Consider the following 26045-nt stretch of genomic DNA (forward strand, 5'->3'; position numbering starts at 1 on the left):
TATTCCCCAACATCAGATTTCATGTTTTTTTATGATGCAAGTGCTTGTAAGTTGTTTTAATCAGGAACACAGAATCTAATGATGAGATAATTTACTGTAGATACTTTAGAGGCTAATCATTGAATATGGCATTCCCATGCTGCCCAATGTGTGTGTTGGTCTGCATCATCTTCTTTGGAAAGTTATTGGCTGGGTCCAGGGTTAAAATAGTTACATTTTTTATCATAGTTATAATTTATGTTATTTCATTTTCACTGTTTTTTTTTTAGTTTTTAGTTTTAAATAGTTTTCAAATTCTAGTATCAGTTTTAGTTTTTTTTAATACATTGGGTTGCTGGTGAGCTCAAGGATTCAAAAAGCTGTTATGTAATAAAAAAATAAAAATTAATAATAGTAAATAATAAACAAAAATTCAGTTATTGTGAAACAACCACACAAAAAACTGTCCACAAAAACTGTAACATTCCACAAGGTCAAGATTTAGTGATGTAATGTCAGGCAGACAATTGACAAAAAGTCCTGGCCTGTTAAGGGGTTAAAAATAGTTATTTTAGATATTTAGGTGATTAAGGTGTGTTGAAAAACTGCATAGTGAAACTGAGTTTTGTAGCCTCTATGCTGTGGATCAGCATGTTTTAAAAAGCGCTAAAACAAGTAAAAAAAAAACAGATTTTAAAACTGATAAATGATCAGTTAGCTGAAAAAGTAAGTGTAAAAAATATAAAAGTAATATTAGCAAAATGTATGCCCACACTGAATAAGAGCAAAACAGTGTCAAAAGACTGTCAAGTGCCAAAAAATATATATATATATTGATAGCAGGTGAGGCAAACCATCAAAAACACTCAAAAACATAAAAATTACTACACTGTAAAAATAAAAAAGTTTATAAAACTCAAAATATTAAGGCAACTTACTGCACTACATTTTTGAGTTTTGAGAAAAAAAAAAAAAAACATGCAGTTGTGCCAACCAGAAATCTTTAGCCCAGATCAAATGTATTAAAACTTTAAATATTAAATCTCACCAACTTTAAAATGTAATTTGTGTCTTTTGTTGGCCTGATTTAAATTCTACAAAATGTGTATCGCAAGTTTTGCTGACCATCCTTTAGGACCAACTAAAAAAAATAAGTTGCACCAATAAAATTTTTTACATGAATCAAAATCATTTAGTGGGTGCAGCGCTATACTTTTGTTAGTTTAATATAGCAACTGGGTAATTGGAATTTATGACTATCACATATCCACCTTATTGTCAGTTATGTTAAACCTTTGCAATTAATGCAAATGTAACCAGACTGACTTGGCAACACAGAATATAGTAACCTGCTCTTACGAGCTTCAACACTGAGGCCAGGCAGTTATTATTTTATAACAGATTCCAGCAAATTCCAAGAGAAGGCAGCTATCTTGTGGAGAATGCTTACACACTGATGGTGAATGAGAGGTAGAAGGACACGCCCAATATGCAAATAGTGTGATTAACATTGCTCCATAGACCCCAATCATAAAAGGGTCAAACTGAGCATGTGCAGTAGTGCAGAGTAGTTGGCATGGCCTCGACTAGGGTTCAACTACAATAAGTAAATTTTGCCAACACAGATTATTTATTTGGACCAACTTTTAACAAGAAACTTAATAAAGTAAGTTGGGGTGATTAGTTTGCTATATTTTAGGGTGCAATTCAATATTTCTCATTTAGCTTACTTACAAATAACATTAAGCAGAACAATTTTAAGTTTTTTTTTTTTTTACAGTGTACAATATACTGGACGGTAATCTAGTAAATCAGCATAACAAGCTCTGCAAGCCTGAGAAAGCCAGGCAGATTTTATTTTTTTTTTCCATAGTGAGATCGAAACACAAGCGTCTCTGTTGGATTAAGTTACAGGTCGGGTCCTGGTATCTGTCCTTGCCGAAAGGTTCCAGAAAATGCAGTTTTAATCTCGGAGCTCCGGCTCCCAAGGACGACTCCTGACGCACCTCAGAGAACTCTCCCTCTAAAGCTGGCTTTGACGGATGGCTCGGCAGTGCCGAAATGATAGGCTATTATTTTACTTTGCATTGGATAAATGGAAACGCTAGCTGCTAGCTGTCCGCGGGACGCCTCGCGAGGAAGGGCTCGGCCTCAGCTTCTGTCATGTTGTGATTTTATAAAAAATAAAACTCCTGTTTTTGCGGGAAACTGCAGCGATTATGCCATTTAAAAAATTGCTCGGGCAGTTCAGCTGCGAACGCTGTGTACAAACAACTGCTGCTCATGAGAGGAACGGAGGTGAACGCAGAGCTGAAAGGGGAGATGGGATATTTTGGTACACACAATCTTTTTTTTCTGAGAGGCAGGGAGAACTGTGTGCACTACCTGATCTTTCCCTCGCGCGCTCTCGCACCCATCCCTCATGCATACTTGCCTTTTTTTAACGTCATGCCTTCTGCCTCCGTCTGACGGCACCAGCGCTGTTTAACTCTGTCCTTCAGGGCAGCGCTTTCTTGCAGGTATTTGTTCCACCCGTGCACCGGTGCACTCGATGTGTCTAATGAGCTGAAGCTCCGGCTGAGGCAGGAATAATTCCTAATTAGTCAAATCGGGGGTTTGGTGTTTTATTGTTGTTTTATTTTACCTAACAAGAACAGGCAACCTGGAGGTAGCAGCTGAATATTAATGACCACAAGTGGAGTCCAGTTTTGACTATCTCTCTCTCTCTTTCTCTCTCTCTCTGTCTGTCTGGTATAAAAATCAGTAACATTCAGTAACATTGAACAACTAAAAATAGAAAAAAAAGGCTTATTTCAATTGCAAGAGTATCCTCCACTAGATTCCTGGGGGTCCATATGGACGAGTTCCAAATATCAAAATATGTTGGGTTATTTTTCACAAATTATTATTTTTCACGTACCTGGTGAAGCACTTCTAACATTATACTGCACATTTTTATTGTATTATTGTAATATAATATAATTTAGAAAAATATATTTCTCCATGTCACCTGACGAAACTACTCCTTTAGCAGAATAAAATTATTTATGTTATCTATGTTATTTTATTTTTCACTTTTGATGCACCTTCTGATTCCCAACTTAATATTTTGCACAGTGTTTGTTCTATGTATTGTGCTGCAAATATGCTAAACTCTTCCAAAACTCTACTGATCACATTAGGCAATGACGTTCTCGCTCTCCAAGTTACTAATTGGCTCCACCTGCCCTCCCTAGTATATATACCCTTTCATTGTTTTTACTGCCTCGTTACTGACCCTTTGTATATTACCGCTTATCGTTTTATGCCATTATGATGAATGAACAAAGAAACTATCAAAATATGTTGTGTTATTTCTCACAAATGTAGAAATTTCTTACCTGGTGAAGCTTTCTCACATTATACCGGACATTATTTGAGCCTCGCCTGAATTATTGTAATGTAATATAATTTGCAGTAATACATTTCCCCATGTCACCTGAGGAAACTGCTCATTTTGCAGAATAAAATCATCAAAATTATCAATTTCCAGTTTTGATGCACCTTCTGATCGCCTGTGCTGTCAACTGCGCCTTTTTAAAATTTTTAGAAAAAAAAAATATATATTTTACACAGTGTTTGTTCTATGTATTGTGATGTAAATATGCGAAACGCTTTCAAAACTCTACTGATCACATTAGGTAATGGCGTTCTCGCTCTCCAAGTTACTAATTGGCTCCACCTGCCCTCCCTAGTATATATACCCTTTCATTGTTTTTACTGCCTCGTTACTGAGCCTTTTTATATTACCGCTTATCGTCTTTTGCCATTATGATAATTTAACAAAGAAACTGTCAAAATATGTTGGGTTATTTCTCACAAATTGAGACATTTCGAATCTGGTGAAGCTTTCTAACATTATACCGGACATTATTTGAACCTCGCCTGAATTATTGTAATTTAATATAATTTGGAGTAATACATTTCCCCATGTCACCTGAGGAAACTGCTCATTTTGTAGAAGAAAATCATCAAAATGATCAATTTCCAGTTTTGATGCACCTTCTGATCCATTGTTCTGTCAATTGTGCTCTTTAAAATTTTATTTTGAAAAATATTTTGAATATTTTGCACAGTGTTTGTACTATATATTGTGATGTAAATATGCTAAACACTTTCAAAACTCTACTGATCACATTAGGCAACGGCGTTCTCGCTCTCCAAGTTACTAATTGGCTCCACCTGCCCTCCCTAGTATATATACCCTTTTTGTATTACGGCTTATCGTCTTTTGCCTTGCATTTTCTATTGATTACCTGTTTGTTGGATTTACTTATATTTACCTACTTTGCCTGACCACTACTTGTATGTTGTCTATATTGTAAACCCTGATCGTATGGATCAAATTTTATTTGTTACATGTTACTTTTTTTTTTTGTTGCTTAAAAACCATTTATCTTTCTAGGGCATCTCATTTCACATAATCTAAATGCTAAAAAAATAGTTTTACACTTGTTGCTTATATAGACATGCAGATAAAGACAATGACCATGTCTCTCTCTCTCTCTCACTTCCAGACCAGCCGTATTCATGGTCCCCCATCCAGTACTTCGATGAAGACAGCTACCCCTCCCCTCCCAGGAATATGAAAGGTCTATCAGGCGGCCGCCCCCAGTTGACCATCACACCCGGACACACCTGCGGCCTGACGGACTGTGACCACTCCCTGGACCACCTGCAGCATGGCGCCCCGGACTCCCGCTCCTCGTACCTGCTCAGCCCCACGGACAGCTGCCCCATGGACCACCACCGCTGCTCGCCGCGGAGCTCCATCCACTCCGAGTGCATGGTGATGCCCGTCTCCATGGCCTCAGACCACGTCTCCAGCAGCACCTTTCCCAGGATGCACTACAGCTCACATCATGAGAGTTCCCGGGAGGACGGCTCCACTGGACACAGTGGCGGAGGAGGGGGAGGTGGAGGAGGAGGAGGTGGAGGCGGTGGTGCAGGTAGGAGCGATCAATACAGTGACCTGTTGTTCCTATTACTGTTACACTGTCCAAAAGTGTGTCGACAGTAGGGGTGGGTGATTTCTGGGTATTTTTGCAATAACGATATTCTTGGCAATATCACAAAACATTGAATAAAAAATGTATAATTTCAAGAATATATTTATAAACAAACTGAATTAAAAAATTTATTTGGTGATGTTATTGCATATGATATGACGATTTTGATTTTTACCAAACTTTAGTTGATATAATAATGAGAACATTGTAAATTGCCATTTTTACTACAAACAGCAACAATTTATACCTTGGGGCCCAAATGGCCCCAAAATCCCACCACATTTCACAGTATTTTTGCGATAACGACATAAATAAATTGGAAATATTATTGTGTATACAATACAACATGGCACACCCCAAGTGAGTTATATGGCTCTGCAATAATATCACAATATTTCAAGGTATTTTTGCTAAAACGATATTATTGACGATATGACAAATCATTGAATAAAGTAAAAAATATTTCAGGAATACACTACTGCAACTAAATAAATATTTTTTTGGGGCAATATTATTGTATACAATATGATAAGGCACAACCCTAATTAAGATTTTTTTTAACAGATTTTAACAGTCAAAGTAAATGATCCAACATATATATTCAAGATTAAAATAAACTAAATGATTCTGGACAGAACTAAATGATCTGTCTCTGGTAGATATCATTTAATGGGAAATGAGAATAGTGTGAGTTACCCGATATTTCAGGGTATTTTTGCAATAAATACATTTAAGAAAATGTTATTATTGTGTAGAATACAATATGGAACACCCCAAGTGGGTGATATGGCCCTAAAATTATAGTAATAACAGTCAACATATATACAGGATTGAAGTAAAATAAAGGAAACTGGGTAGATACAATCTATATATATATATATATATATAATCTCTCTAGGAGACATTATTTAATGGCAAATGAGAAGATTTTCCATAAATTGTTATGTGTTCTTTCATAATCTGCATGACTGTATAATCTGTATTCATTCACAATGTAGGAAAAATAAAAACATTAAATGAAAAGGAGTCTACAAACTTTTGACTGGTACTATATGTAGAGGGCTTAAAGTGCCCAGGTTAAAGTTCTCTAACTCTTAACAAGAGTGGATCCCTATTTCCACTATATATAACCTTTTCTGAAGGTTCTATAAAGAAACACCTACAAGCGGTTGACTTTGAATTTGAAGAATTTAAGCTTGAATCGGGAAAAAACTGGTATAAACCTTTATAAAACTTTTATTTAAAAGAAACATCTTTACCCAAGAGCCCTGGAAGGTTCAGAACCTTTTTATTAGGCTACAATTCAAAGATAAGAAGTGTCTGGATACTTTGGAACAGAGTGCACTTGATATGAACCTGAAAAATATTCTTATTTTAAATCTGTACCGTGTTATCTACCCGTAGGTGGAGGTTCTGGGAAGATGAACCGAATTCCAGCCAACCTCCTGGACCAGTTCGAAAAGCAGCTCCCCATCCACCGCGATGGCTTCCACACGCTGCAGTACCAGCGCACTTCCACCACCACCACCACCAGCGAGCAGCGCAACGAGAGCCCCGGGCGCATCCGGCACCTGGTGCACTCCGTGCAGAAGCTCTTCACCAAGTCCCACTCGCTGGAGGGCTCGTCCAAGATGAACGGCACCAAGGGTGACTCGCGCTCGGACTCCGGCCACCACCACCACGGCCACCACCACGGCCACCATAAACACAGCAAGAGGAGCAAAAGCAAGGAGCGCAAGAGCGACTCCAAGCACCGCTCAGGGATAGCCGGCTGGTGGAGCTCCGACGACAACCTGGACAGCGACAGCACCTACCGGACTCCCAGCGTCATGAGCCGCCACCACGTGGATCACATAAGCCACTGCTACCCAGACTCGGTCCAGAGCCACTTCGGGGACCTCTCGCTCAAGACCTCCAAGAGCAACAACGACGTCAAGTGCTCGGCTTGCGAGGGAATGGGCATGGCTCCCGAGGGCAAGTTCATGAAGCGGAGCTCTTGGTCCACGCTGACTGTTAGCCAGGCCAAGGAGGCTTATCGCAAGTCCTCGCTCAACCTGGAGAAACCTATGATGCCTCAAGACCTAAAGTCCTCCATGAGGCCTTGTCATTATCTGCAGGTCAGTCTCAATTTATTGGTTGAATTTGTTGAACTTCTCTGCTTTTGGAGAAAAAGGGAAGCTGCTGAGAGTGTGTGGAAATGGAAGGATAAAACCTGGGATTGAGAACTTGTTGGGTAATATTTGAGGAAATTACATTTTGAGGACGGTCCTGTTCCATTTCTGTGCCTTTAATGCGTGGATATTCTTTTATATCTGGCTGTAGTATCCCAAACGCATCGTAGCGGTGACCCAGAGGTTACGGCGCACTTCTGATTCCCAACCAAGATTGGTTCTAATGTAGCAATTTACCAGTCCAGCTGTTGCTGAAAGCCTTTCTGATTGTGTACGTGTTCTTGATGATGAAGTGTGAGGTCTGACACTTTCTCGTGTCGAGCGGTAATACGGTGCCTCCGTTGAGGGCAGATTTATTAGCTCTGCCAGCAGGACTGGAGGATTGGATGCCCTGAGGAGTTGTGCTAATGTTCAGAAATATTGCTAACAGTGAGGCATATTGATTAGCATGGATCGCTTGGTAGTAAAATGCGCTAATTCATCACCGTTATCAGCTTTCATTATTCAGAGGACACTTAATATTTCCAGCTCCTGAGACAAATCGCTTGACGTACAGTTTTGGGATACGACTGCTTAAAATATACCTCGGTGAGCTTCTGTCATAAAACCTCGCCGAGCTATTCATATCTTTGCAGGATTACGGCGCGGTCCCTCCTGACGTTTTTAGCTAGCTCGTCTGCCAACGAGCTAGCTTGTTAAACCTGCTGCCAACAGATACATCCATGCTCTTTAGTCTTCAAGGTCTGCTCATAAATACCTCTGACTCACACACAGAAAAGGGCTTACGTGGCACTCGAGAACTACAGAATGACCACTCAGTAGGAGTAATCAGCAGTGGCATCAACATGGGACTCCAGGGAAGGGAAAGGGCTAAGAGGCAGGGAGAGCCCGGATTAATGCTGAGTCGCCCTCTGGCAGCCAAAAGTTCAGGCTGGGAGGCCCTAGATCACTTGTGCTGACTCAGCAGAACGCTCCACGGCTCATGACCTGCAGTTATTTGTTGTCCAGCTTGGTCAGTAATAGGAGATTATACATGTTCAGTCAATCTTGAGTACATCAGGAGGTTGGGTAGGGGCAGACGTGGGTAGTAATGTGTTATAGTTACAGTTCTTGTACATAACAAGAGTTGTTTTAAGTTTGCACTTTCACTAAAGTACTTTTGGGATTTCATAAAAGTACTTTTTCTCCATATATATATATATATATATATATATATATATATATATATATATATATATATATATATATACAGCTCTGGAAAAAAATTACCAAATTGATTTGACCAAATTGAAAACCTCTGGAATATAATCAAGAGGAAGACAGATAAAGAGACTCAGAAAGGCCAATTACAGCCAATCACAAGGCAGGACTACTGCCTTCCCCTAAGGATGCTCCCATTAGAGGGGGCTTCACACTAGGGCTGCAAATAATGACTATTTTTGTAGTCGACTAATCTGCCGATTATTTGTTTAATTAGTCGATTAGTCACGATTATTTTTTACCTACTGGTGAGGACAGTTTTGCAGTACATTTCCGTATAGTTTGTATACCTATATTAACCTTGAAATTACATACAAGTATATTATAGGAAACCTTCACAGGCTGGATGTTATGTTCAGGAGATTCTAGGAGACCTGAATGTATTTTTTTTATTCTTTGTCTTTAGGAAAATAAAGTTGTTGTCTGTAGTTGCTATAACATAAAATTTAATTTGGTACCAATTTACAATAAGACTACCTTTATAAAGGATTTATAAATGCTTAGTAAAGTTGATTATTACTTATTATTAATTAGGTTGTAAATGCCTTCAAAAACATTGATAAGCAGTTAATTGATAACATTAATTAGAAAAGCAACAGTGGCAACTTAGTCAGTGAATAGTTAAACATACTTTTAAATATATTTAAATATATTAATATGGCAAGTTTAATGCTGATTGATGGAAAACAAAACAAAGTAAAATCAGTCTCTAGAAAGATCTGAGGTTTGACAGTATAAACGAGTGTGGAATCACTACTTTGCTAATTTTCAGCTCACTGTTGCCATTGCTATTTATGTTATGTATTAACTGCTTACTAATTGGTTTTAAAGTATTTGCAACCTAATTAATAACCAATAATAAACTCCTTTATAAACCATTCATAGACCCTTTATAAAGGTAGTCTTATTTAAAGTGTTACCTTTAATTTTAGAGTACAGATTACAGTATTTCCCCAACACTTATCCAGTCTAATTCCACCCACACTGAAACCTCATTGGCCAACCTAGCATGAGGAGAGGCCAATCGAGATGCTCACTCTCTCACTAGATTTGTGTCTTCCTCTCTCGCCCCTTTTTTCACTCACATGTCGATTGTGTCCATTACGCCGACTAATTGTTGCAGCCCTACACACTAAGAAAAGTAAGTACAGATTTGTACCTAAAAGGGTAGAAAGCTTGTCGCTGGGGCTGTACCTTATATTGAGGTACAAAAAAGTACCTTTCAGTGAAAGTCCTTTTTTGTACCCATCATTTTTGTGCCAGTAAAGATTATACACTTTTTCATCAACTAATTATGGCTCAAAAACTTGATGATCCAAAATTGTCTGGCTTTCAAATAAAATGTGCAAATAATATAGATATAGTTTATTAGTACAGTGCTACAGAATACTGAATGTACCCTTTTGTCTGGTTAAATGGTACAAATTTGTACTTATTGCTGTTAGAAATTACTTTGTACTTCAGAGGGAACAAATCTGACCCTGTAAAGACCAATAGTGTACCTTTGAGGGTACAATTATGAAGAGTGTACCTCTGAGTACAAAAAAGTACTCATATCGTACCTCTGTTTTTTAGAGTGTACTTCACACTCCCTGGTGCTCCTCAGCCCACGGGTAGAAAAACCCTGGACTACAACACTGCTTTTGTAAAAGACCAAGAGGCCAACAGCATCTTGTACATGAAGCTTGTGATACATGTATAAATCCGCTGTTAATGCACAGTATCAAATAGCAGTGACACTCTAATTACCATCACACTGTAGGCCACCTATTATCTGTATTCATCCCGGGCTAATGGGCTCTTATGAAAATCACTGGGTCGTACGAAGGCGCTGACAGTTCAATCAAAACTCAGGTGTGTCAGCTCATAATTGCTTGACTTGCTCGACATCTCAGACGAACACGTCAAATTAAGTGCGGAAACGTTTATATCTTGATGACTTACGACTCCACAAGATAGAGAGGTCTTTCGAAGAGTGGGTGGGGCTTAGATCTAGGCTTAAATTGGTCGATGTTTTTTTTTCTTGTTTTTTTTTCTTTATTCGCCTCTTATTACTCCATCTCTTTCTTTATTGGGTAAGATGGAATAAGTAGCAGACACCTGTAGCAGTCCGTCGTCATTAGACGCCAATTAGCTGGGGTTTGTGTTTATCAACCGCGTCAGATAGGATTAATTACCGGAGTGTGCCGCTGTGACCCGCTCCGTCTGACGGCAGATGATTCTGATGCATCTCCATGTTGAGCAGACCAAAATAGAACTTTTTGGCTTAAATGAAAAGCATGATGTTTGGAGAGAAGGAAACACTGTATTCCAGCATAATAACCTTTGCCCATCTGTGAAACATGGTGGATGTAGTATCATGGTTTGAGCGTGTTCTGCTGCATCTGGGCTGGGAAGACTTGTTGGCTCTTGTCTAATAGTCAGCAAGGTCACAAAGGACCTCAGGGTATCTTCTAAGCAACTGAAGGCCTCGCTCACATTGGCTAATGTTCATTTTCATGAGTCCACCATTGGAAGAACACAAGGTTGCAATGGCAAATCCACTGTTCTCCAAAAAGAACGTTTTTGCTTATCTACAGTTTGTTAAAGATCATGTGCAAGCCTCAATGATATTGTACTTTTTTTGTGCAGATGAGACCAAAATAGAACTTTTTGGCTTAAATGAAAATCATGATGTTTGGATAGAGGAAAACACTGCATTCAAACATACAACTCTGGAAAAAATGATGAGTTTATTTGATTTTACCAAATTAAAAACCTCTGGAATATAATCAAGAGGAAGATAAAATGATCACAAACCATCAAACCAAACTGAACTGCTTGAATTTTTGCACCAGGAGTAAAGGCATAAAGTTATCCAAAAGCAGTGTGTAAGACTGGTGGAGGAGAACATGATGCCAAAATGCATAAAAACTGTGATTAAAAACCAGGGTTATTCCACCAAATATTGATGTTTGAACTCTTAAAACTTTATGAATATGAACTTGTTTACTTTGCATTATTTTAGGGTCTGAAAGCTCTGCATCTTTTTTTGCTTGTTTGTTATTTCAGCCATTTCTCATTTTCTGCAAACACAGTAAATGCTCTAAATGACAATATTTTTATTTGAAATTTGGGAGAAATGTTGTCTGTAGTTTATAGAATAAAACAACAATGTTAAATTGTACTCAAACATATACATGTGAATAGCTTAATCAGAGAAACTGGTTCAGAAACTGGATTCAGAAAGTGGTCTCTTAATGTTTTTTCCAGAGCTGTAATAACCTTATTAAGCCCATCTGTGAAACATGGTGGAGGTAGTATCGTGGTTTGATACTGCATCTGCATCTGAGACGGGAAAGCTTGTTAGCTCTTGTTTTTGTTGTGTTTTTTTTATTCGCCTCTTATTAATCCATCTCTTTCTTTATTGAGTAAGATGGAATAAGTAGCAGACACCTGTAGCAGTCCGTCGTCATTAGACGCCAATTAGCTGGGATTTGTGTTTATCAACCGCGTCAGATAGGATTAATTACCAGCGTGTGCCGCTGTGACCCGCTCCGTCTGACGGCGGATGATTCTGATGCATCTCCATGTCGAGCAGTTTAACACGCTCTACGGCCGCCGCAAACACAAGGACCTAAAAATAGCTCAGCCCATCTATCCGGCTGCTGCTGTTTTTGGCAGCTGTTATCAATGCGGACCTCGGTGACGCAGGCGCTCGGGGCGATTTATACCCCCTATTTTTTTTCTCAGAATGAAAGGTGGAATCATCCACTCCAGTGCTAAGGGTGCGGGAGGGGAGGGGAGGGGTTCACCCCAGGAGGGAGGGGTGGGGAGGAGCAGCCAAGGAAATAAAGGAGCTATTTTTGGGGGTCTCTTCATTAGTGAGGTCAGTGGAGCGCAGCAGACGCGGGAATCATTAGCCGGGGATGTGGACGGAAGCAGGATCGATGCTAAAAAGTTTGACCTGTTTGTTTTTTGTCTGCTCGTCTCGCTTCTTCTACTTTTCCCCGTCCTCCCAGGACATCTTGTCCAATCACTCAATCCACATGGTCCAGTTTGTGCACACGGCTTTGACTTAATTATGCATTAGCATCAATGAAACCGCAAATGCTCACAAATGTCAAATGTCCTGTACCCTCTCACACACACAATCACACACACAGGGCAGATACTATCTCTCTACTATCTCTCTCTCTCTCTCTAACTATTTTCTCTTCTCTCTATCTAATCCCACATAACATCAAACAAGGGAAAAATATATATATATATGTATGTGTATATATCTTCATTATCTATTTCTCTATTCTTTCTTTTCTGTAAATATTTAGATTTTTTTTTCCTTCTCTCTCTTTCCCTCTCCTGTTTCTCTTATGGTTTACAAATTGTTTTGTTTGCTTCAATAATAATAATAATAATAATAATAATTATTATTATTATTATTACTACATTTTTTTTTTCTCTTCCTCATCCTACCCCCTTTTTTCTTAATTTAGTTTTTATTTTTGATTCCATTTTTTTTTCTTTTTTTTTTCTTTTTTTCTTGTCTTCTTGTCACAATGCTCACACTACCTAAAACTTTGTATAAACTTTTAATAAACAATAAAGTAAAATTGGTCCTCCGAAGAGGGGGGGTGGTGGCGGGCAAAAAAAACAAAAAAAAAAAAAAAACAAATGTCAGATGTCAGACAATGACCAGACATCTAATGATCAGTGCGGTGTTTGATAGGTGAATAATGTCATCTAGAGTGGTGTAAAATTAGTATTTTACCCCTATAGATTTCTTTAGTTTTTTTCTTTTTAGTTAGTTAGCTACTAACTAACTAATTTTAATATCAGACAAATGCTTTTTAGAGTAAATTTAAAAAGCACTTTTTTATTAAATAAAAAAAATTAATTATCCAAACCAATCTAGCCCTGTGTGAAAAAGTATTTTCCTCTAAATCTACTAACTTGGTTGTGCCACCTTTAGCAGCAACAACTGCAACTCAAAGCGTTAGCAATAACTGGCAACCAGTCTTTTACATCTCTGTGAAGGAATTCTTTACAAAATTGTTTTAAAATATCAACATTGGAGGGTTTAGATCATTCCACAGCATCTCAATCAGACTTAGTTCACTTCAATGCCTTCATTTTTTTTTTAAGCCATTCATAGGTGTTCTTGTTTGTGTGCTTTGGATCATTGTCCTGCTGCAGAACCCAAGTACACCTGAGCTTGAGGTCATGAACAAATTACCACATATTCTCCATCAGGATTGTCCTGGTTCCATATGTTACAGCAAGTTGTCCAGACCCTGAAGAAGCAAAGCTGCCCCAGACCATCACATTTTTTTTCAAAATTGGGAATAAGCGAAGATGGAAACATTAGGAGCGTGAAATAACGCTAATACTTTCCTCTCCTGCTTTGTGGAGTCGTCTTCAGGTGAAAGCTGCGCATTTTTTGGGGGTTTCTGCTTGTTTTTCTGGGTGGTGTTGATTTTAGCTAGCCTGCTGGACTGTGGTTAGGTTAGCGTAGCTTGCTTTAGCTCAGCATTAACTTAGCTTAGCCTAGCCTGGCTGGTTAGCGTTCTGGCTGTCAGACGGCATTAACCGAGCGATTTTCTTTCCCTTTTTCCACAAAAGAGTCAGCGCTGTGGGCTGCGGGCGAGCGTGCCGCGGCTGAGCGCTAGCCTGTGCTAAGCTAATGCTGCTGCGGGTGTCCCGTGTGTATACGACGTTACTCGGCAACACGTTGACGGACTAGAACACTTCTCAACCAATCAGTTTGTGAGGTCGGAACTAACTGTTGTATAACAACATAAGTGCAAAAATATCCTCTCTATACGGATCATCTTCATACTAGGCTACATACATCTGCTATGTTCTTGCTGGAGTGTGACGTGACATGATATGCAGGTGTAATGGATCATGTATAAACCAATAGGGAGTCGGAATGATATATGTTTATATTTCTCTACATCCAATCACAATCAGATTCTCTCTATCTGGATGATGAAGAGATTTTTTCAGGATTGGGTTTTTTTTTTTTTTGTTTTTGAATGATAAGAAGCCGGAATAAAAATGAGAAAAATAGGATTAACAAGGCTTTATTTTTTTTTTAAATGTAAGGAGTAGAAAGTTCAGATAATTGTGTAAAAATTGTAAGAAGTAGAAGTAAAAAGTCTTCTGAAAATTGTCTGTCTGGATTTGCACAAGCCTCCAAACAATCGATGCAAACACCATGTTTTGCGAAGGGAAATTGTATTTCCTGTAACTCTGAAAAAGTGGCAGATATTCCGCTGATTTGCGAGCTGAGAAATTGCGTTTGTGAAACAGGCCCCTGGTCTCAGATGGTTGTGCAGGCGACTGGTCAGACAGAAGTGAAAGGCAGTGTGTATGGTGTGAGAGCAGAACGGCTGTTTTGGACGGTGTGAGCGTGGCGTAATGATGGAGTAGACGAGTGCAGGTGTTAAATTGGCTGGAAGAGCCGTTCTACAGCAGCTGAGTGAGTCACCGCTAACTGGCACATCGTTCGCACTTGAAAACATGCTTCCCTCTGGGTGCTTAGCTACACACACACACATACACACACACACACACACACACACACACTGTGATGCCCTCCATTCTATTTTTTTCTTTTCATTTGTTTTTTTTCTTTCCTCCATCTTTTCTTTATCACATTTTCTAAATTTCCATCATTTTTATCCCTTGACCACAAAGAAGAATTTAAACTACATATATTTCCTAATATCTGAAATATGTATGTAATGTACACAGTCCAATCAGAACATTATGACCTCTCCCTTGTTCCCTTTACTCATTGTCAGTATTATCAATTCTACTGATCATGTGCTATTATATCACAGATAGTTTTGGCTTTGCAATGTGATTGGCTATGGGGTTAACGAGTGACAGTTTTAGCCGGTAATGTACTCTAACTGAAGCTCTTCATGTTTTTTTCTCCGCCACACACAGGTAACCTAGCAATGATGCAGCGCTTACAAACCAAATACAAACCAAATGCGATGTTATTAAACACCACTGGGATCCCATAGACACAGTGTAGAAACGCCATGTCTTCAATAGGTGGCACAGACAAAGATGCTTTTCCACAAATAAATAAGCCCAGCGATTTTAAAATACGCATTATTGCACACATTATTAGCCACCAATATCAGGTTAAGAGTTGTTATTATTAAAACAAAAGCTTAAGTGTATTTAATCTAGCAACAATGCAGAGCTAACAGCGCAGCTACAAGCTAAGCAGCAGTGGAACTATTTTAACTTATGGCGTGTTTATAATCAAACATATCATATTTTCTCATCCTCTTTAACTCAGAATTTTTCAATAAACAACAATAAACGCAATAATACACTCGAGGTTTGTGCTATAGCACTCCCTATTGTGTATTATTGCTTAATTCTCCTCCTTTCACCCTATTCTTCAATACTCAGGACCCAACAGTAGAGATTGCAAAAGAGCAGCTATTATTATTTAGGGTCGGGTGATTATTCTCAGCACTGCAGTGATTAACACTAATTTACATGGTGGTGGTGTATGAGGTGTTCGTGTGTGTTGTGCTGGTTGTACAAGTGGATTAGATACAGCAGTGCTGCTAGAGTTTTTAAACACCTCACTGTGAATAGTCCACTAACTACAAATTAGATTACAGTATTTTTCACACCAGATTATTAGGCTCGCTATCAATAAACATCTATTTTACAATCTTTTTTCATAGATAAGGCGCAATTGAATAATAAGGCACGTTATGTGTCACTAGTAAGGATCAGGGGAGTCGCCATGCTTTTTTCTTCTAATTCAGCAGGTCTCGCAGCTGGGTAGTGAGACCTGTAAAGCTAGGCTTAGCTAAGTAAACAAAACTGTAATTCCTAAATATATACAAACATATACAAAATTCATATTAAACTTATGTCTTACTTGTGCAATAAAGCTTTTGAGAAATATCTCTTTAAATATTTAAGCATTGAGTATTTTATGTCCATTTATAGTGTTTATGGAAGTATTTAAAATATTATTTATATTTTGTAAAGGAAGTTGTGTTAAAGTTGTTGGCATATCTCTTTTTAAGGTCTACTGTTTAAATTCTTCAGCTGTTTTTTTTTTTTTGCCAATGAAGTCTGATCTCTTTATACATTGTTTAATTTTGTGGGACAAAGTAAACCCTGTACTATTTAAAGCCTTAATTTAAAGCCTTTATATTTATTTTTATATATATTTAAGGTACTCCTAACAGTTACAGTGAAACCTTCAGAATCTTGAAAAATACAATGATATGCATTTTTGGCCATACCGCCCAGCAGTACATTAACCCTTGTGTGGTGTTCATATTTTTGTTACTTGTTTACTTTGTTACTTGTATTTAATTCAGCAAAATTAAGCAATTTTACATTAAAATGCTTTACACATGCTTGCTTCACCTAAATTGCAAGCAATATAAACAGCTTACATGGTTAATATTTGCCCTTTACCTTTCTTATGTTACATTTCTTTCAAAAAGTGCTACTCTTTTTTTATTAGTTTTTTAATAAAATGTAAAAGAAAATGAATTTAACTCAAGATATGAGTAGAAAATTTGTTTAGTTTCAAATTTACAAATGAAGCAATGTTTATAAGCCCTTGGCCAAACATACTGTATGTAATATAAATGTGTGTGTGTGGGGGGGGGGGGTGTACAGTGTGTGTTTATCGAAAATGTGTTTTGATATATGTTTTTCACAAAAAATGAGCCAATGCCAATGAGTTTGAGTTAGAAAAAATATATTTTTTGTATTATTTGATGAAAAATGAAAAAAAAAACACCACACAAGGGTTAAGTTCATAATCAGCCGTTGTCTGAGGGCCCTAGTCCAGCTTGGGGCCCTCGACTATTGACTGGTTGGTGTGACTTGTTGCAATGAGCCTGAGCACAATACACTCTAACACCTCTATCTATTTTTAAATTTTGGGCTTTTTCCATTCATTTTTTATATAATTTTTTAACATTATTTAAAATTGCTGTGACTTTAATAGTCTGTGTTTATCCAGCTCCGTCTCTTCTCCACCCCTCCTTTTTCATGGTTTGTATAACTTCTCTCCTTCTCTCCTGCCTGTCTTTCTTTTTTTGGGAGATTTTCTCACTTTTTTTTTCTTTCTGTGATTTTTTTTATATTTCTTCTCTCCTCTCTCTGTATCTCTCTCTGTATCTCTCTGTCTCTCTTTTTCTTTGTCCCCTGCTGTGGAGGGGGTTTGGGATTGTGAGCTGTTATGTGAGAGATCAGAGAGGTCCTATCTCTAGCACAGTGACATCACAGCATTTTTTTTTTTTTTAAACAGTTCTGGAAAAATTCCAGGCAAAAAAAAAAAAAAAGATTCCCCCGCAGTGACTGATTCCATTTTGGGTTCGGCTCTCAACCAGAATCACAGCGATCTAAAACGAGCTGCTCGCTAGTTGGCAGTTTTGACAGTGCCAAAATGTTCCTCACATTTCCAGACAAAGTTTTTTCCCACAACCGCAAAAAAAACACACTGCAAAAAACTAAGGTAACACTTTCTATGAATGTCACCTTTATTAGACTCTATAACCACATTCATAACATATTATAATGCATTCATAAGGCATTATAAACATGGCTATACATGTTTATAAAAATGCATAACCCATCATAGCCATGTTTATTAAGCATTATGACCTGTGATCATAATACACTATAAGCTGTGCTTATAATATATATGTTAAAAGAGTATATCTCTATCATTATTAATCTAATCTAGTCCCACAAAGAAAGTCTGTCACTTTACTTAGAGCGCACAAAGACCTGTTATAATACATTATAATTGACTATAATTATATTATTTTTAAGACAAGAATAATTTATGAGTGGTTATAAATATATTTATAGGATTATTGAGGGTGTGTTTATAAGTTGGAAGCTTTTTTAGTCATGATACAGTCTGCAAGCTGGGACTGAGATTTTTGGTATTGATGAATAACATGTTATAAACACAGCTATTAATGCATTATAATCACAGTTCATGATGCATAATAAACATGGCTATGATGAATCATACATTCTTATAAATATGTATAGTCATGTTTATAATGCCTTATAAATGCATTATAATGTTTTATGAGTATGTTTATAGAGTCTTATAGAGATGACATTCATAGAAAGTGTTACCAAAACTAAACCTTAGCAAGTGAAATTTTCAAAATTTAAGGCAATAAATCTTATTTTCTTCTCTGATAAGACTTTTTGTCTTACTAAGCATTGTGTAAGTGTAAGAATTTGTACCTTGTTTTAAGTAATTTGAACTCAAAAAAAACACAATCAAGCAGCAATCAAGTTATTCTGATTCTTGTGTCCAAAAACAGTGACTTTGTGTCTTGATTTAGGCGTAACTTCACTCATTTTGAGACTGTGCCATTGCTATTTGTAAGAAATCTTACGAAGGAAATTTAGCTTACCCCATTGGCAGATTTGTTTGCTTAATATACATATATTTGTCTTAATTTGCATATATTTTGTCTTGTTTTTGCCAATGGATTTTTTGCAGTGCACCGTCCACTTTATTAGAAATGCCTGTCACACCTTGCTTACAGGTGAGGGTAGTTGTGCCCCAATAAGGTAGTGGGTTATAGGATTGATTGATAGCAAAATGCAGTAGAATATCCAGTGCAAGTTTTTTTTACTGATGGTGCAAAAATACGAATTTTAAATATTAAAAAAGAGGAAGCAAAAAAAAACAAAAAAACAAAGCCAAGTATTTTCCTGTGCAGGGGTATTCACTAATGCACTCACAATAAATCAAATAAACACACAATTGAAAAAGAAAATATTCAAAATAGTTACTGGACACAGCATAGGTCACAAATCCATAAAATAAACGTACCATATACGACTATAAGGACTATAAGGTGCACCGGTCTATTTTCATACTTAAGGCACACCAGATTTGAAATGAAAGGATTTTAAGTGTGCCTTATAGGGCGAAAAAAAAAAAACTCCCTTTAATGGGATGGTCGAAAATGGGGCCTACTGAGCGTGCCTCAATTTGCTTAGGCACTATTCACGGGCAGCCAAAAGTGAGATTGGGCCCTTTACCAGAACAATAAGGAAAAATGGAGCGTAGGTGAGAATGTAAGTGTTATCTGTGGCCATTTCTCTATTTGGAGTAAAAAAAAGTTTGGTGAGGCTTATAATGTGAAGAATACGGTACTTTATCTACAAGTTGGAGAGGCTAAAGGTAGGAGAATGGATATGTAATAGAATGGAGGACAGTGTTTAAAAACTCCAGCAGCACTGCTGCTGTATCTGACCCACCTGTACTGTACCATCACAAACAGAGCAATTTCAAGGCATGGGGACTCCAAGCAAAAATCACACAATTTGTCCAAAACCTGTGGACCTAATTTGTTCAGTATAAATTTACTTTAAATTTACTGTCACTAAAGTTACTTTATCTACAAGGTGAAGCAGCTATAGGTAGGAAAACTCAGACAGGACTGCTGCTGTATCTGATCCATTTATACCAGGGGTGTCCAAACTATGGCCCGCGGGCCATTTGCGGCCCGTTTCCTTTTTTGGAGCGGCCCGCGAGGTATTTTAGAAATAGAATGAAAGTTGGCCCGCTGTTAAGCAGGTTTTTATAATGTGAGATTCAAAGTTTGAACGCTAGGTGTCAGAAACGGGGCAAAGAGTCTAAAAGCGGAAAGAGTGCGCATTTCTAGCACAGAAAAACGGGCCAAAGAGTCTAAAAGCGGAGAGAGTGCGCATTTCTAGCGCAGAAAAACGGGCCAAAGAGTCTAAAAGCGGCGAGAGTGCGCATTTCTAGCGCAGAAAAACGGGCCAAAGAGTCTAAAAGCGGAGAGAGTGCGCATTTCTAGCGCAGAAAAACAGGCCAAAGAGTCTAAAAGCGGAGAGGGTGCGCAGTTGTAGCGCAGAAAAACAGGCCAAAGAGTCTAAAAGCAGAGAGTGCGCATTTCTAGCGCAGAAAAATAGGCCAAAGAGTCTAAAAGCGGAGAGGGTGCGCAGTTTTCTATTCGGAGTATACAAGTTTGGACTTCCATACTTGGCCAGCATGGACTTGCATACTCCCGAGGACGGGAGGAGGCAGGACTTTTATTTTGTAATTGGAACAGCTGAGTACTTGAGCGGGGAGCGGAGAGTGTTGTTCTGAAAAAATAGGAGCACATTTTCACATTTAACCTTTTTGTTTAACAAATAGGTCTAAACCTAATTTGCCCAAAACATTAAATCCAACCAAATTGTAACCCAATTAAACGTACAGGGGTTGGACAGTGAAACTGAAACACCTGGTTTTAGAGCACAATAATTTATTGTCCTGACAGACAGTTCTGGTGGAAACAGGAGAGTTGAGGTGCACATTGAATTCTGCCGTGATTTGAGCAGCCGTGGTTTTATGTTTTTTGGATACAATCTGGGTTAGCACCCGAACATCCCTTTCAGACAGCTTCCTCTTACAACGTCCACAGTTAATCCTGTTGGATGTGGTCGGTTCTTCTTGGTGGTATGCTGACATTACTCTGGATACCGTAGCTCTTGATGCATTACAAAGACTTGCTGTCTTGGTCACAGATGCTCCAGCAAGACGTGCACCAACTTTTTTTTTTTCCCTTTTGAACTCTGGTATGTCACCCATAATGTTGAGTGCATTGCAATATTTTGATATCTTACCCTGCTAATTGAACCTTCACACTCTTCACGCTCTTATTAATGAAGATTGGTCACCAGGCTGCTCAAATTTAGCCATTAAACCTTCGTTGTCCAATCTCTGTACATCACACACTGGACTGAGAAAGTAAAATAGCAGCACAGACTGCAGTGCTATTCGGCTCTGAACCGAGAGTACACTCTAGCAAATTACCTAAGAGAAATAAAAGATGTAAAACTAAGGAAAGTGTTGACAGTGTACAGACTCAGTGAGCACAGCCTGGTCGTGGAAACTGGCCGGCACAGGCAGAACTGGACACCCAGACAGGCCAGACTGTGCTCTCACTGTGAGTTGGCAGCGGTGGAGACAGAGCTGCACCTCCTAACAGAGTGTCTGAAGTACGTCTCCATAGAAGTTTATATTATAGGATATTTAGCAGCATCTCCCCGAGTTCCTACACTGTACTAATACACACAAACTGCCCTACATACTGCAGAGAGCCGTTCACACTCGCTGCTCAATACATTACAGCCTTTTACAACCTGAGAGACAACCAGTGAGACCACCAATCCACCAATCATTACTAATGACTTTGCTGTTATTATTACTGTAATATTAATGTTGATATATTGATTATTGGTGTTACATCACATATATCTTTCACCTCTATTCATTTAACTTTAATGTGCCTTTGTGACTCTTTTTACTTTTTTCTTTTATTGATCACTCAGTCTTTTATTTTACTATAATTTCCCCTCTAATCTGTAAGTTTATTTATTTTTATGTTATTATTATTTTATATCTGTTTAATATGTGTTTACTTTTATTATTAATTGCTTTGACAATAGTGTATATAATTACATTAATGACAATAAAGCACCACTGAACTGAACTGAGAGATATACAGAGAGAGAGAGAGAGAGAGACAAAGAAGGAGAGAGAGAGAGAGTGAGAGATGCAGAGGGAGGGAGAGAGAGAGAGAGTAGGAGAGAGGGGGAGAGAGTGGGAGAAAGATAGACATAGGGAGAGAGACAGAGAAAGAAGGAGAGATAGACAGAGGGAGATAGAGAGTAGGAGAGAGTTAGGGAAAGAGGAGGAGTGAGAGAGACCAAGTGAGATAGGGAGAGAGATAGACAGAGGGAGAGAGAGAGAGTAGGAGAGAGGGGGAGAGAGTGGGAGAAAGATAGACAGAGGAAGAGAGAGACAGCAAAAGAAGGAGAGATAGACAGAGGGAGATAGAGAGATTAGTGTGTGATAGAGATTAGTTCAGTTATAAACACATCAAAAACACCAGATTCTAATACAGAGATAATCATATAAATCATATAATTAAAAAAATCTAAAATGTCCAAACTATTAATTACAATGATAATTAATGTCTAATTAAATGTAGCAAATTATTTATGTATATGTGAATTGTTTATGTATATGTTAACTTATAACTTATAACAAATGTAAATTAGTCATTTAATCAATTTATGCTTTGGCAATACTGTTATTTACTATGGTCATGACAATAAAGCTTATTTGAATTGAATTGAATTGAATTGAATTGAATTGAATTGAATTGAATTGAATTGAGAATAGGACAGAGAGTTAGCGAAAGAGGAGGAGAGAGAAAGAGAGAGAGAGAGAGAGAGAAAGAGACCAAGTAAGATAGACAGAGTGAGAGAAAGTGAGGGAGAGAGAGAGATGGACAGAAGGAGAGAGATATACAGAGGGAGAGAGAGAGTAGGAGAAAGAGACCCAGGGAGATATTTGGAGAGAGATAGACAGAGGGTGAGAGAGCGAGGAAGACAGAGAAACAGAGCAATAAGGAGAGAGAGAAAGAAGAAAAGAGAGAGACAGGGAGAGAGTTGAGAGGAAAAGATCGAAAGAGAGAGAAACGGGGAGAGAGAGAGAGAGAGAGAGAGAGAGAGAGAGAGGTGAGTCAAGGCGACATTAACAAGCCTCATGCATAACCGTTATTAACAATCACAGCAGCCAGTCAGAGTCCCACTCACACTCTTTTTCTCCGTCTTCACTCGTTTACTCTCTGCCTCATGAAAACAGCTTGCTTTTCTTTTCTCTCTCTCTCTCTTTCTCTCTCTCGTTTTGAGTAGAGGATTACTCAGATGAGGCTTTTTTGCTGATGGGGTGTTCCAGGGGCTTTAATAAGCCAGTTAATGAGTGTGTTGATGGGATGGAATATAGGTGAGCTGGTCAGATGAAAAGAGAGAGAGATGCATAGAGAGAGAGAGAGAGAGAGAGAGAGAGAGAGAGAGAGAGGGAGAACAGACAACTAGTTCAATACGCCTTTCCACTAGCCTGCAAAGAGAGCTAGAGATCAAGAAAAATGTGTGTGTGTGTGAGAGTGTGTGTGTGTGGCTGGCTTTAAAATGCTCTATGACAGTATTATACGTGTGGAAATACATTAGCATGTTAGACACATCACACAGATTCTGGCTTCTGTGGAGAACCATTCATTAATCTATGGGGATATGGATGTGTGTGTGTGTGTGTGTGTCCCTCTTTGTCTGTCTGTCTGTCCATCTCCTTATCTGTTGATTTAACTAAAAACTTTTACATCACTATTTATACTACTTATTTTGCCATTTGTTTTTTTTTATGTATTACTATTTCTTGACTTAAAGACTACTCTGCAAAAAATCCACTGGCAAAAACTATATGTAAAAAATATATGTAAATTAAGACATATATGCTTGTTTTAAGCAAAAAATCAGCCAATGGCATAAGCACACTTTTCTTAGTATGATGTCTTTAAAAAAAGGCAATCTTGCAAGTCATAAAATACGTGAACTAAAGCAAAAATCACAGAATTTTAATAAAAAAATCTAAATTTTAATGAAAGAATGAGAATAACTTGATTGTTGAAGTTTTGTGCTTATTTTAAATTCAAATGACTTAAAATATGGAAGAAATAAAGATAAGTATTCCTGAAATAAGCTAATTTTAGCATAATCTAAAATTACAATGCTTAGTAAGACAAAAAGTTCTATCAGAGAAAAAATACGATTTGTTGCCTTAAAATGAGAAAATTGCACTTGCTAAGATTTAGTTTTTGCAGTGTAAATATATATATATATATATATATATATATATATATATATATATATATATATATATATATATATATATTGTGGCGTGAGGAGGCGGGGGAGCCATGGGTCCGCCCCACGCCGGAGCACAGCCATGTCTGTCCCAGCTGGTCTGCATGAGGACTGATTGAGCCGCCAGCTGGGACAGGCATATAAACTAAGCCTCAGCCTTCACTCAGAGGACTTTCGGACTTTAAACAAAACATATAAAAACTTCTCTACAGACTCTAGAGCCCCATTGGGCCGAGTTATGTTTTAAGTTCCTTTTGGGTGTGGTGGAGGGTGTTAAAACCAAATAAAGGTATGTTTTGAGTTCATTTACTCCCTGTGTCTGTGTTCTCTGTGTGCTTCCTCCTTCCGGATCACAGTGGCCACGCCCCTAACCCCAGGGGCCTACCACATTATGTATGTCTGTTAATGGGCCAAGAGGATGCGAGGGTGTGCTTTGCTAAAGCACAGCAGTAAAAATAAAGGATTAGAACTGGATCCGGCTTAAAATAACCTGTAAAATCATCAAGTATATATTCTCAGAAACTTTTTTTAATTTTAAAGCACCATCATGGATTTAGTTGTATTTGGTTGTAAGTTTTATATCTTGTATACAGTAATAGAACAGGCTGTAAATGTAAGCAGTAGAGTTAGAGTGTTAGAGGTATTGTACGCTGTATTAAAGGTAGTATCACTGACTCACCCACTCTCTACTCTCTCTGGAGGATCCTCTTCTCTCTGTGTTTCTTTATTATCAGTAATTTGAAATTACGGTAATCTCACCCCCAGTTTGTGCCTGTCCTCTCTGGCTTTCAGGCGTAATTAAACATCTAAAAATATCAAACTCCTCCAAGACCTAATTAACCCAAAGGATGCACTCGGTATGTGTGTGCATGTGAGCATAATGGTGTGTATGGACGACTCTGGCATTTGCACAGTTCCATTGACTCTTGGGCCACATAATGTTTTCTCCTCTACCAAATGCTAAAAAGCCAAGAACTGAAAGGACACGTGCCAATTATGTTCATTTTTGATTATGTCAAGAAATCGATCCAATGACATGCATATATTTTATTCACAATTCTGTTATAACCAGGTTTGGATAGGAGATATTTGACAGGGTTTGAGTTTATATACGATGTTGTGGTTTTAACTCTGAGATGAGGGTTTGCAAGTCCCCCCAATGTATTAATGGCCAGTATACAGCAACTAGCTAGAAACTCCCCTTTCACTTTATTAGTGATGTCAGTAACGTGTTACTCTAATCTGAGCATTTTTTCAGTAACGAGTAATCTAATGCGTTACTACAGTCATATGAAAAAGTTTGGGCACCCCTATTAATCTTAATCATTTTTAGTTCTAAATATTTGGGTGTTTGCAACAGCCATTTCAGTTTGATATATCTAATAACTGATGGACACAGTAATATTTCAGGATTGAAATGAGGTTTATTGTACTAACAGAAAATGTGCAATATGCATTAAACCAAAATTTGACCGGTGCAAAAGTATGGGCACCCTTATCATTTTATTGATTTGAATACTCCTAACTTTTTACACAAAATTGGTTTGGTAACCTCATTGAGCTTTGAACTTCATAGCCAGGTGTATCCAATCATGAGAAAAGGTATTTAAGGTGGCCAATTACAAGATGTTCTCCTATTTGAATCTCCTCTGAAGAGTGGCATCATGGGCTCATCAAAACAACTCTCAAATGATCTAAAAACAAAGATTGTTCAACATAGTTGTTCAGGGGAAGGATACAAAAAGTTGTCTCAGAGATTTAACCTGTCGGTTTCCACTGTGAGGAACATGGTAAGGAAATGGAAGAGCACAGGGACAGTTCTTGTTAAGCCCAGAAGTGGCAG

At 38.0% G+C, this 26045-nt stretch overlaps 2 protein-coding genes across 2 annotated transcripts in view; one reads left to right on the forward strand and one right to left on the reverse strand.

Annotated features, from left to right (window-relative positions):
• Positions 1 to 26045, reverse strand: part of fam167b (family with sequence similarity 167 member B) — a 679430-nt gene that overhangs the window by 220212 nt on the left and 433173 nt on the right. The gene's annotated exons all lie outside the window — the stretch shown is intronic.
• Positions 1 to 26045, forward strand: part of dlgap2a (discs, large (Drosophila) homolog-associated protein 2a) — a 257198-nt gene that overhangs the window by 143563 nt on the left and 87590 nt on the right. The window contains exons 2-3 of the mRNA XM_049463569.1: positions 4536 to 4973; positions 6432 to 7144. Of these exons, the coding sequence (XP_049319526.1) occupies positions 4604 to 4973; positions 6432 to 7144 (1083 nt within the window). The 5' untranslated portion in view covers positions 4536 to 4603. The remainder of the gene's footprint in view (positions 1 to 4535; positions 4974 to 6431; positions 7145 to 26045) is intronic.

The sequence above is a fragment of the Astyanax mexicanus genome, chromosome 14, assembly GCF_023375975.1.
Source record: "Astyanax mexicanus isolate ESR-SI-001 chromosome 14, AstMex3_surface, whole genome shotgun sequence".
Classification (NCBI taxonomy): domain Eukaryota; kingdom Metazoa; phylum Chordata; class Actinopteri; order Characiformes; family Acestrorhamphidae; genus Astyanax; species Astyanax mexicanus.